The sequence below is a fragment of the Oculina patagonica genome, chromosome 1, assembly GCF_052425735.1.
Source record: "Oculina patagonica isolate OP01 chromosome 1, crgOcupat, whole genome shotgun sequence".
Lineage (NCBI taxonomy): Eukaryota > Metazoa > Cnidaria > Anthozoa > Scleractinia > Oculinidae > Oculina > Oculina patagonica.
Window position 1 is genome coordinate 41,447,324 of NC_135758.1, and position 12,329 is coordinate 41,459,652.

At 39.7% G+C, this 12,329-nt stretch overlaps 1 protein-coding gene across 1 annotated transcript; it reads left to right on the top strand.

The window, feature by feature from the left end:
• Window positions 1-504: 504 nt before the first annotated feature.
• Window positions 505-12,235, top strand: LOC144630924 (F-box/LRR-repeat protein 6-like). The gene is made up of 12 exons (XM_078489285.1): window positions 505-829; window positions 1,586-1,880; window positions 2,763-2,964; window positions 7,602-7,733; window positions 8,398-8,511; window positions 9,078-9,152; window positions 9,271-9,345; window positions 9,427-9,515; window positions 10,060-10,135; window positions 10,479-10,562; window positions 11,221-11,363; window positions 11,948-12,235. Exons 1-12 carry the CDS (start codon window positions 649-651, stop codon window positions 12,114-12,116), a joined length of 1,635 nt encoding a protein of 544 aa, XP_078345411.1. The 5' UTR covers window positions 505-648; the 3' UTR covers window positions 12,117-12,235.
• The last annotated feature ends 94 nt before the right edge of the window (window positions 12,236-12,329 follow it).

The window sequence follows — 12,329 nt, forward strand, 5'->3', positions numbered from 1 at the left end:
CTTCTTTTTTTTAATGCCCTCAAATAAATGTCCAAAATGCGACTATCCAATAATTTGTCGATGATTTTGAATCAATCACAAAATTCACACAGTTCTATGAACCAATCAAAGTACATGAAGCAGGCGTGAAGCGCGCGAAAACACTTGTGTTAGTGAGTCACGATTGGCTTTGGTTTTACTTCTGATTGGTTGACAAAGTGGCGTAAGTTTTTAAAACCAATCACTTAACGCAATAATGCAAAGCCAAAACAAGTGAAAACCGCTCTAACTCGTGCAGCGAGCGCTTTTTAACCAATCAGCGCTTACTTAATTTCTCATCGTCATTTTCAGTGGCTTGATCAAGATTCCAAATTACGCGTCATAGTTAACTGTGACATCATCAAGCTGGGAACAAATATTTACCACTTCATAACGAATCTAAACGGCAAATTAAATGCTAAATTGTTTTTCCATGATTATGACATCATGTGTAATGGTTAATCATAATTTCTCAGCCCATGGCAAGTTAGCCACGTATATTTTTGTTCTCCGAAGTTATTTCTCTAAGCGTCCTGTACGGTTTAAATTCGGCGGACAAAACACTTCGCTTGACATAGTTTTCACCAGCGCCTTCTCTTTCTTTACTCGAGATTTTTCCCCAGCATATAAATGCCACGAACTAAAAACATAGCGAAAACTGAGCCCAGGACGTCGAGTTCTGGCGTAATAAGCAGGCGTGCATCGTTTGGCAAACGAAGAAAGCGTCGAGTGTCTTCAGAAAGAAGCGATGGGTCTGACTACACCTCAAGCAGCGACGAAGAAAACGGCACAAGTTCTTGCTCCAGAAAAGGTACGTTTTACGAAAATTGGTAAATGGAAGAGATGAACCTTATTTTCTGTATCGATATAAGAACACTCCATAATCTCAGTATAGTTTCATGAGCTTGAAATTTTTCATAGTAAAAGTAGCAACCTTGATTTATTTAGTTTTGATTTTAGGTTTCAACTACTTTTCGACTTCTTTCGGAATTCCTAAAGTTTCCGAAAGCTTCCGGAATTTCTTAATTTTGTAATCGGGACATCTTAACTTGGATTTTATTAGTTTTGTTCGACCAGGCAAAAACAGCCGTTGGTCTCTTACTTTTTAACAAAAAATTTTCGTACGAACAATGGTTTGACATGCTCGAGCAATAGACAAGCTGTCCTAAATTATCTAATGATCTATTGGTCTAATTTTTAACTGAGGTCCATTCCAAATTTGGCATGTTTATGACGCAAATTATCAAAAATCCAATCAACGAGCGAGCAATTAGAGCACGTCATTTTTTATATCAATGCGGTACACGTAGATCTTTTCCGAAAGTGAGTTTATCAGGAGACGGTAAAAATACAACTACGAACGAAACATCTCTTAGCCTGCGCAAAAAAACTGGCCGGGGAGGGGGTAGGGAGTGAGTTGCTGAGCAAGATGTTCCATTCAAGTCTAAGTTTTTAAAACAACCGCCTCAAGAAAACCATGATACAACAAGCACTGTTATGCTAAGTTATTTTTTTTTTGTATGCTTATTTTTCAATTTCATTTTTTTTTTTTCGCCAACCCTCACAGCGCGAAAGCGCAAAAAGGAGAACCATATCACGGCATGTAAAAAGAGGAAACTTTCTAGTGAAGACACGTGTGAAAAAGAGAAGGCTAAACTTGACTTGATAGAGTTTAGAGCGAGAGCGCGGATCAAAGCACGGATTAGAGCTAGAATGAAGGCCAGGGAGGCGGAGGAACAGCGTCTGTTAGAACTAAAAGCTCTCAAGGAAAATGGTTGGTCAGACCTTATTCCATATGAAGTGTTGCTGAGGATTTTCCAGCGAGTGGTGAATGACAGTGGACCTGTACCTTTCTTATGCAGGTAAGTTGTATGATTGTTCGTCGTTTTCTCCTCAGGTAAAACTCACAACTTCGATTCTAGGTTATTAGAAACTTCTGATCACCTTGCACGCGCTCCAGCTTGCCGTAGGAAATAGATGCTTGTCACTGTGCGTTTTATTCTTCCCTCACGGGATCAAAAATAACTAATAAAAAGCTTTACAGTGATCCATGTCTTGTTTTGATTGATTTTCGCTTGGTTGTGAGTTTTCGCGAGCGAGTTATTCCCAATTCAAGACACTTCCCTAATGCCTGTTACATTTAGTCACTATGCAATGGTTTGATTGGAATTTCAGATGTCTCTCTTTTTATTTGGGTTCCGAGAGATGAATAAAAGCGCACGAAGACTATCTACTTAGGCTAGCGACACAGCGCGCGCCTTTTGTTAACGTTCCTTTCAATTTTCATGAATTATACGTACGCATTGCTGGCCACTTTCTCTCCTCTTCCTTGACAACGATTACAGAAAAAAGCCGCGAAAAGGGCCTGGGTATGATATTAACCGTGCAAATGATTGAAGAGAAAGCCTTTGTGGTTTCTTTCTTGCTTTGCTTTTTTTTCTTTGTTGTTTTACTGTCTTTTTTTTCGCTTGCTTACTAAAAAGAAAAAAATGATCAATTCCACGGTTTAAATGGTTGAATATTCTCCCCCGCATCTGCTTGAGTTATGAAAGGTCTAAACTGCGAATACATTAAAAAATTTTCGAAAATGTCTGACATTGGATTCCCATACAATCACTGCATCTCCAACTGTTGTTATACATTGGATTCCCATACAAACACTGCATCTTGCACTGATGTATTGTTGATCGTCACTAGAAACTGGTACAGTTTTCCTGATGTATTTAATACATATCTTGTCGCAGGATGTCCAGAGTTTGTCGTAGCTGGAAGCAAGTCGCGTCAGAGCCAATGCTGTGGCGAGAAGTGAATTTATCAGCCATGAGTATTGAATGTCCAAGGTCAGCCACTGATTCTACGATTGAAAAGTTAGCGGCATCAAGATTGAAAAATGTCAAAGAGCTGAACCTTGATGGATGGAGTGAGCTAACAGATACAGGACTTAAGGTAAGCAGATAATGTTAAAGAAATAAAGGAAAGACAATTAGAAAATGTGAACAGGAGAAAATTGTTCGACTTCATCAGATTTGTGAATTAGGCCTACTCTGGGACCCAAAATCGCCCAAAGTCGCCCAAAATCGCCTAAAGTCGCTCAAAATCGCCTAAAGTCGCTCAAAATCGCCTAAAGTCGCCCAAAGTCGCCTAAAGTCGCCCAAAGTCGCTCTAAGTCGCTTTAAATAGTATAGATATTTTCTGTAACAATGCTTTATGGTGAACCATGATGATTCTCATGTACATGTATACCACAACTGTACTTAGGTCGGTCACCTAAAATTGCCTAAAAGGTCACCTAAAATTGCCTAAAGTCGCTCAAAATCACCCGTAATTTTGGACAAAATAAGCTAAAATCGCCTAAAGTCGCCTTAAGTCGCCCAAAGTTACGGCGACTTTGGGTCCCTTGAATTGGTCACTGATTTGTAGAACGAAGATTAAGAACTGAAAAAAAAAATCTTAAAACGCTAGAAAAAGACACGTCAATATTCTTGTACTTTTTGGAAGACTCTTTCCGCCAAACAGAGGATAAATGCACATTTTTATTTAGTTAAGTATACCGAATGTTTTTCTTTTCTATTTTTGAGAGATCTAGATGTTATTTTTAACTGATCTAGTTTGCTACACGTCAATTTTCCACTGTATAAAAGTTTCCAGTTGTCTTTTTTGTATCACATTAAATATATATGTTATTAAAAATTGCATTTTCAAAATTATGAGTTGATATTGAAACTGATGAAAACGGGCGCAATCTAATATGAGATCAGATACACTTAATATTATTTAGCTTAAAGTTGTGGTTCTACGCAAGCCTGCAATGTGGGCCTTACTTTTTATAGAATTATTGAACAACTACGTTCAACAGCCCTACGTCGTATCAAACTTTGCCTATTGTTATGGTTAGGATTTTTCAAGACAATGACGCTTTTGTTATCCCCCCTTGGGGACTTAGATGTTCGGTGACGCGAACCTAGACTCGGGTTAAGTCGGATCTAGTCGGCAAATTTTTCGATGATGACATTTTTTCCCCACGGGAGACCACTAGGGAAAACACAGCTAGACTAACAGGGGGAGAGTAAAATTATGATGGTTACGTCAACGAAATAATGACTTGCGCGTACTACTCGCGGCAGCACGTGTGATAATACGTTGATTAGAGATTCACGTAGGTTGAATTAAAGCGACGCGACAACATTTGAGCAGAAAATTTCACTTTCGGCCAACCGGCAGAAGGATCTAAAAACTTCTTTTCAAAAATATTCCAGTTGATTTAAAACTAAGTCGTAATTCTCACTCGCACTCACGTTCAGAACTCCACTCCAGAACAAAGATAATAACCTGCGAGTGTGGCTAGTAAAAGATTTATTAAATCAAAGACAACGATTTCAGTTTGACAGAGAGGTAGTTTGAAGGCTCGTTTACACGATCGCAAGTGAAAACTAGTGGCGAATTTATCAATGCGATATCGATGAGCAGTTTCGAAATATACTTGCGATTTCAATGGCGAGCTCGCGGATTGCGCCGGACGAAAGTTTTTCTGGATGCGCGTCAAACTGTTCGAATAAAAATAGCTTCACGGTGTAAACGAGCTTCAACTTAAGCTTCAACCGACGCAAGCACAAGCGCAAGTAAGAGAAATGGAAAAAAATGGCCCTTGTTTTGCTTTCCGCAAGCATAAGCATCGAAATTCAATCACGGTGAAATACAAAGAGCTGTTATCCTTGCGCTTGTGCTCGCGTTTCTAGTAGTAGCTTCTAGTGAAAACCAGGCTTTGATTGTTTGTAAAGATATTTGAGAAAAAACTCTTAAATTAACAGACGTCATGTTCAAAATTCTTATATTAAAACGCGAAAAAACAAAAAACAAACGGCTAGCGCGCGCACTACGAGCGCGCGTGCAGAGATGCCCTCGAAAATTACAAGCTACCGTACGCTACCTATATTTATGCAAAATCTACAGCAAAACAAAAAACAAATAAACTACACATGAAAGTTAAAAAACGAAAAATGAATAAAATGTTCCTTAAGGCTCAGGAACAGGAGGCAACGGTCCCAATCGCTCGCGCAACGGTATGTCGGCTTCTTCTTGACCGTTTGAGCGACCCCTGAACCTGAGCCAGAAAAAGTAAATTATAAAAACGAAAAAAGGCATAAAAACAACATTAATAATTAAACCGAACGCAATTGACAAATAAGAAAAGAGTCTTGGAACAAAGTCACTAATAAAAAAAATAAATCTTGAGGAGTGACCGGGTGGCGTGGTGGGTGATCTTGTGGCGTGATTTTGTGGCGTGGTGGATTTGGTCGATGAAATGAATGGTGGCGTGGTGGATGTGCTGGTCGATGAAATGACTTGTGGCGTGGTGGATGTACTGGTGGATGAAATGACTTGTGGCGTGGTGGATGTGGCGGTGATCGGTGTGCGGCTGGATGATTTTGGCGTGGTAGATGATGGCGTAGAGGATGGTGGCTTTAAACAAAGTTGTGGTGGTTCAGGAAAGAGGGTGCAGTTAAGATGTGGTGGCCAGTCGATTGCAGCTAAATCATAAAACTCTTTGCAGTGGAAAAAAACATCAAGACAAACTGAACGGCATGGCAGAAGTGGTGGTAAATCATTGTGGCTGGTGCAGAACTGAAAATGTGCGGTGCAAACAAAAAGATGACTAAGTGCAGAACATTGAAGTTTAAATAAAAGTTTGAATTGGTGTAGCAGCTTTTTCGTTAAAGTTTGTTGTTGCTGCAGACTGTGCGGCGTACGGTACGTTTGGTTTTTCCCAAGAGCATCTCTGCAAATTTGTACTTCCACTTCGCTGCATTCAGGCTGGGTTTTAGCAAGAGCGCCAGCAGCAAAAAGAACAAAAATGTAGAAAAACATTCTGAGAAGGTTGCTGATAAATCTCTCCGTGACTCTCCGTGACGTGACTCTGGTGTGACTGAAACTGCTATGCCGTGAATTCTACTAAAACCAGAGTTGTTCCTGTTTCGCACTTTTTATTAGCCAGTAAAAACCTGAGATCTCCAACAGTGAAACCCGGAGATAAGGATCTATTCATGGCCGGCAAAGAAATTACTAATTAAATTAGAAAACTATCCCTTGTCAAAAGTTTGAATTAACTACTGTCCTAGCTTGCGTTAAATGTTCAGTATTTTTCTCGGCTGTACTTATGGCCATGGTGGATAAAAACTAAACTAATTAAAAAAAACTGAAATGATCATTACAAACATTACGGAAATCCTTGAGCAATTTGTCTTTGTACATCCTTTTTTTTCGCTTCATGTTCAATATCTAAAATCTCAGCACGGTAATCTAACACGGTAATCTCGGTAGCTTTTGCGAGCGGAAAAAGGCCACGCTTTATTTCCAGGTTGAACGAGACAATTTTTTTAGCTTGTTTTTTTTCCTTGTGGTCAATAAACTCACAACAGAAAACTTTGCATACCGCCATTTCGCGCGCTGATGACAAACTGATTGTGACAACAAAAAAGTATGTGTGATAAACTGGCTATTGTTGTTTGCTTTTGTTGTCATAAAAAATTCCATTTCTCACCTTTTATAAATAAGGGAAGGCGAAGACTGACAGGAAAACGACGCTGTCTTAAAATAAACCACGGCGTGGTAGGTTTTGCGAGCGGAAAAAGGTTTAGCCTGCGTAGCAGGCGTCTTTGTACGTTGTTTTTCGCGTTTCCCATACGCGCGCTCGAAACTAAGGCGCGTGCTACACAGGCTAAAAAGGTTAAAAAACAAACACAAAATGCTTTGTTCTATTATAAAGCACTCGAGAAAGCCAAACAGTTTATCCTGTTTTGTTTTATAATTGTCAAACATCAATTCACGATTAAGGAAATTTCAGATTTTAAATCACCACCCTCCGCCCCCAATCGCGACTGCAATCGCGACGCAACGAAAACTAGTAAATTAAAAGGAATTGTTTTAGCTTGAAATCCCTTAACAAAAACATGCTTAAGCGTCTTTCAAAGTCGCGCGTCATTGCCTTTCAAAGTCACGCGTCATTAGACTATTGTCTATTGAGGTTTGTCCTATAAACAGTTAACTTACAATTATATGCAATCTTAACTCATTCGGATAAATTACGTGTATCCACGCAACCACACAATCGCAACCTTCGATCACTTAGCGCAGAAATGTTTTCAAAGTTTAAATTGCAAAAACCGGCAAGTGTTTTATATAGACGGGGTCCCAAGCGTTATGAAAGGGAACACCCTACGGAAATCATCTCACTTCCACTATTGGAACAATATGACGTTGCAATCCGCGAACTCAGAGCGGAGAATGAGCAGTTGAAAACTCAAACCAACGCACAATATCAAGATTTAATTCAAGCGCGAGCAGAGGCCTTCCAATTGAGAGAGGAACTGAAACTACTTCGCAATGAGGTAGCACAAAGCCGCTTGCCAGTGGACCGGACCAAAAACTCTGTGAAGTTTAACACCTCAAAGAAAAGTTTTTGGGAATGTGACAAGGCATCTCGTTCCCAAAAGAACAGCTTTATATAGCTACGCCTTGCATACTCAATCATGTATCACTGATCGTTAAAACTTTGCCTGTTTTCACTCCTTTCTTCCTTTTTTCAGGCTATTGGAAAGCACTGTCGCCATCTTCGGTCCATTGTTTTATCTCAGTGCGGGGGCTTGTCATCCAAAGGCATCGCTTCACTCGCTACCAAATGCCGCCAGCTCAAGATGATTGACGTTGCTATGACGAAGGTGAAAATATACAAGTAGGAAATATTGCAAAAAAGGGAAAAGTCCATCTTACTTTTCCTTAGGATACCAATTTACCCCATAGCCAACAGTCGATAAATGCATATCGCCATGTCTTCTTGCAAATCTTATCTTGTACTGACTTGATCCTAACAACGAAACTCAGCCAATATAATAAACGGCCACTTTTGTTGTATTTTAAAATCGTTTTTTTCTTTGATAATTATTGTCTAGTTTTACGAAACGTTTCGTGAATGACCCCTTCATCAGTCACAAAGTTCAAAACCGGTTCTGAACTTTGTGACTGATGAAGGAGTCATTCCCGAAACGTTTCGTAAATCTAGACAAAATGCAACAATTAAGCACTTTCAAAGAAAAAACGTTTCATAGTACTTTATCACAAAGTGCTACACAGCACCTCTTTATTATTTTCCTTTTACTTTTGTTGTATTCTTGCTACATGCCTATCAAAAGAAGTGAGACAAAATTGTATTTGAACAAGAGGTTTGTCCTGAAAAATCTGTCTTTCATCAGTTTTCTTTGCAATACTTTCGCGCAAATTATTTGTTTTTTTTCAAATGGTTAACAAGTCTGTTACCTGAAATAAATCTACACCGCAGTGCCATGTAAGAATATTGACATTTTTTATTGCTTACATGCCCCACAGATTGACATCCCGTGTCTTCATCGTGTAACCAAACGGATCGGCAATCAGTTGGAGGAGCTCTGTTTGATGAACTGTGGCCGCCTGGGAGGAGAACAAGTTCTACCTATAATTCAGGTTTGTGTGATTCTCTATTCACCAGGAGAGTTTCGATGCCCTAGATAATTAGTGCGCGGAGTCCTGATCGAGTGTTGCGTTTTCGAGCCCTGACAGGGGACCGATTAATTTTGAAGTGCGTTCTTGGGTAAGACACTTTTCTCTCAATGTGCCTCTCTTCACTCAGGAGCAAAAATGGATATTGTTTTGGCAACCTGGCCTGACACAGGGTCGTTGAACTAGGACACCATAACCAGGGAGAATAGCAACAGACCTACTCGCTTAATGTTGAGGAAATTGCGAAGTTACAAGCCGGCAGTGATAAGCCACATGCATGGTTCTTTTTCCAATCCGCTACATATTGAAACAAAACTTTTTCCAATTTGAATCATCACACTTTAAAAGTCAGTTTTACATGGAAGAAAATCAAGATTATTAGACCTGACGTTATTAAGCCATTTACTATCTGCTTAATTATTTTCAAGACTTTACCAGACCGAAAAGAGCTTCATAATACCTGTAACCTTAGATTTGCTCTACCCAACTTTAAAAACTAAAGCGTATTGTGCACATCATTTCTCTCGTAGGATCGTTGTCCAAACTTGACGGTCCTCGATCTTACTGGTACCAACATTAGAAAACTAAATGTTGAGAAACTACAGGTTAGTAGTATATTGCGTTGAATTTTCTTTTAGCATTGCATCCACTCCGAAAAATCGTTTTTCTTTGTATTCAGTTTTGAAGACTGAGGTTTGTTTTCTGCCGTTAATTATATTACAGGCTGGGTGTCCGAAGCTTAAAGAACTTTTCGTTGCCAATCTGTTACTTCACTCAACACCTATAAGCTCAGACGTGGTAAGTAAAAACAAAAACATTGGTATTGGATACATTTCAATAATAGCGAAAGCTAAGAAAGGTTTATATAATTTTTTGCAGGAGCAAAATGGCTTCCCACAACTGGAAACCCTTTGCTTGGCTTGTGGCTCCCTTGCCGGGGTCCCCAGAACTGATCGCTTTTTGTACAGGTTTGTGCACAGGAACGATAGAAATTTAAGCTAATGCCCCGCCCCGTTAATTTCCTTACCTATCTCTTGCACTCTTTCGACAAAAGCCTCCTTGAAAACAAAGCCTGCATCGGGCCAAGTGTCCCATATTACTGGCGTTTCTTTCGATTTAGTAGTATGAAGCGACTCGAAGTATTTCTACTCCAAGCTGAATGCTGCGAGCTAGTCCATCTAAGAGTGAGCCCAACCATTAAATTTGCCTGGATGGAGAGAGATACTGCGAGAGTAAAGCGTCTTGCTTAAAATTGCAAAGCAATGAACCCGTAGAGGCTTGAACTCGGACCGCTTGATCCGGAGTCCAGCTTGCTAACCATTAGGCCATTGCGTCTCCCAAAGTGTTCTTTCTTATGGAAAACATATTTGCAGTCCATACAAGTCTTACAAGTGTTGCAGGATTTTTATTTGCACAGAGAATTGATTTCGGATTACGTGCATCCTTTTCAGCTTTCTACCTCGAATATTAGTTGACTACGTTTCGTAAATTGAACTCTTTTTTATATCGTAGAATCTTGAAAACTTCAGTCAATCTCAAGAAGTTAGACGTAAGAGGACTTCAACGAATCAGCCCCGAAGGAATGCAGGTACGTTTTACAGTAGATTTCAGTGAGGGTCCTGAATGGGGGTATAAATTCCACTTCCCAGCTCAAATTTTGCCCAAATTCCATTTTCCAACCTATTATTTTCCTAAATTTTGCCCAAATCCCAGTTCAAGTCGTCCCAATTCTTTTGTTTATGATTATTACTCCCAGTAACCTAAATCCCATTTTCCCAGTAAAAATTTGCCCAAATCCTAGTCTCCACTTTACCCCTTCAGGTCCCTCTTTAGTTGCAGCAAGATAAAATAAATTTCGTGTTCGCCTGAAAACCAAATCGTTGATGGCACTGAGAAAACTGACATTACGTTGATTTTTATTTCCTTTGCAGAGATTGCCAGTAACCTCTCTTGAGGAACTGTTTTTCTCAGACACGCATGCGAACTTTGCAATGATGTCAGTTGTCATTGAGAAGGTAACATATCAGTATAAAGGAGTTATATGTTGAAGCTGAGATAAAAGTAATAGCTAGTGGGCAGGCAGGAGAGAAAAAGCGCAATTCGCCATATTTTTAAAATAGCATGCTCGTCATTACGGGTATAAAATAACAAACTGTGAAGTAGGTCAGGAAGTTTGGCACCAGCTTAACTGACAATCAAGATTTACCCTGAAAGAGCTCAAAACAGTCTCAAACACAAATCATTTGTTATATCCTCCAAGAAGCCGGTCTTGCGAAATAACTGTACAGTGAAATCAGTTGAAATAGTCGGCGCTAGTCAGCCTCCTCCATTTTCGATGCCATCGAAATTATGAAAATTGTATGGTGCAGCGAAATCTTATTGAATTGCCGTAAGTTGTGTTACTGGAAGTCTGTTAAATTACCTTTAACAGTTTTTACAGTGATCCCTTTCGTTTAGACACTGTCCACGTAAAATATAATACCAAAACTCTCGTATGTAAACAAAAACAAAGGCGTGGCTGACTAGGGTCCTAAACTGTATGGACATCCAATGTTCCTTTACCAGCATATTAATTTTTTTCTACTGAGTGTTTGGATGAGTCACCAAAATTTTTATCCAACAGAAGAAAACAAATCATTTTTAGTATCACTGTCATGTTTCTTCTATCCCCAGTGGCACCATAGTTTGGAAATTTTGGATATCTCCTCAAATAGCGGCGTTAGTGACGCATCCATGGAACTGTTGAGTAACTTTGGAATGCCGAATTTGTATAGTTTGGATCTTGGAAGTACCAACGTTTCAGCAGAAGGCGTTAGGTGTGTATAACCCATTCAAATCATATCCATCGTCAGGGCAGGCCAACTCGAAATTTGAAACATATACATTTGTTGCTGAAGGGTAAAGACGAGGAGGGGGAGGGGCACTCCCATATACGGGCTATATAGGTGTGTGCCGCTGGATAGGGTATGGGGTTTGAGGTTATCAGCCCCTAAATAAGGTTTCATTTTTGCCCCTTATTGCATTGAGTTCCCGGTGTGATCTTTAGATAGCTTACCTGCATGAATTCTATAAGGTAAAATTGCAGTACGTAAACGAAAAGAAATGATCTATTAAAACTGAATTTTCGGTTTTAGTATTAGCAAAGTGATTTTATAATAAAGATTTGAGATTTTTCCGTGCGCGGTTAGCTGTTATTTGGGTCGTCCATGCCATACTTAGCTTTTGTTTTTTCCTTCAATAGGGTGTAATATATCGGTTTTGGGTCTTAAAAGGTTATCAATTTTCGTTTTCTTTCTTCATCCTTAAATAGGGTCAGGGTTAAAGAGCCTTCGCGGCACACGCTCTATCCTTGTCAGGCTACTAACAAATGGCCGTTTTCCCCCTTTTCACTCTCTTTTAGGAAAGCTTTGAACGCTTCTCCAAAACTACAGCATTTAAATTTGACGTCATGTCGTGGAGTGCCTCGAGGTTTAAAACAGTGGCACGCCGGAGATAAACTGAAACATCTAATAACTACGCTGGATGAAATGGGCCTTGGGACTAACAGTGCGCAACAAGAAAGCGAGTGAATTTCCAGCCGGTTCGCTTCGGGTGTTCAACGTCGTCGCAATTCTCGGATCAGAACGTGTAGGCAATCTATCGCCTCTATCAACACGATAGTTGTCGATCGAAGCGCGCAGTTGGAGAAGTTGTTCATGGGAGGGATTTTTGTGCATATGCCTTGCAATTTTGAATCTTACTTTCTGATCTTCTTTATTTTTCTGGGCGTCCCTTCAATTACA